Here is a 545-nt window from a genome sequence, read left to right as displayed (position 1 = left end):
AGGTCAGCTGTGACATCATAATGTTCGGTAAAATCCTTTTGACGTCACGTCGTCTGCAGGTGGTGAGGAAGACGACCACGCCAGAGGGCGAGGTGATCCCCATCCATCAGATCGACGTGCAGACGGAGAGCGCCGTGGCCAGTAACAGCCTGTTCCTGCTCGCCCCGCTCATCATCTGCCACATCATCGACAAAAACAGGTACGACGACCGTAGATCGCAGGAAAGACTTACGTAAAGTCTGTTTTTAAACACGTTTTCTCCGTCCTCAGCCCGCTGTACGACCTGTCAGCCATGGAGCTGCAGTGCAGCGACCTGGAAGTGATCGTCATCCTGGAGGGCGTCGTGGAGACGACCGGGATCACCACGCAGGCCCGGACCTCCTACATCTCCGAGGAGATCCAGTGGGGTCACCGCTTCGTTCCCATAGTGACGGAGGAGGAGGGCGTGTACTCTGTGGACTACTCCAAGTTTGGGAACACAGTCAAGGTCTGATCTGATTTTTTTATTTTTTTATTTATTTTTTTCGAATATTAAAAAAGAAAAC

At 52.1% G+C, this 545-nt stretch overlaps 1 protein-coding gene across 1 annotated transcript; it reads left to right on the top strand.

The window, feature by feature from the left end:
* Positions 1–59: 59 nt before the first annotated feature.
* On the top strand, positions 60–493 carry LOC121940360 (ATP-sensitive inward rectifier potassium channel 8-like; the record flags this gene model as incomplete). Its single annotated transcript, XM_042483145.1, has 2 exons — positions 60–199; positions 271–493. Coding segments are annotated over 2 exons (363 nt in total), but the record flags the coding sequence as incomplete, so codon positions are not given.
* Between the last annotated feature and the right edge of the window lie 52 nt (positions 494–545).

This window comes from Plectropomus leopardus, unplaced genomic scaffold (genome assembly GCF_008729295.1).
Source record: "Plectropomus leopardus isolate mb unplaced genomic scaffold, YSFRI_Pleo_2.0 unplaced_scaffold84562, whole genome shotgun sequence".
Classification (NCBI taxonomy): Eukaryota; Metazoa; Chordata; class Actinopteri; order Perciformes; family Serranidae; genus Plectropomus; species Plectropomus leopardus.
The sequence above is the reverse complement of the archived record's forward strand: the minus strand, read 5'-3'. Positions and strand labels throughout refer to the sequence as shown.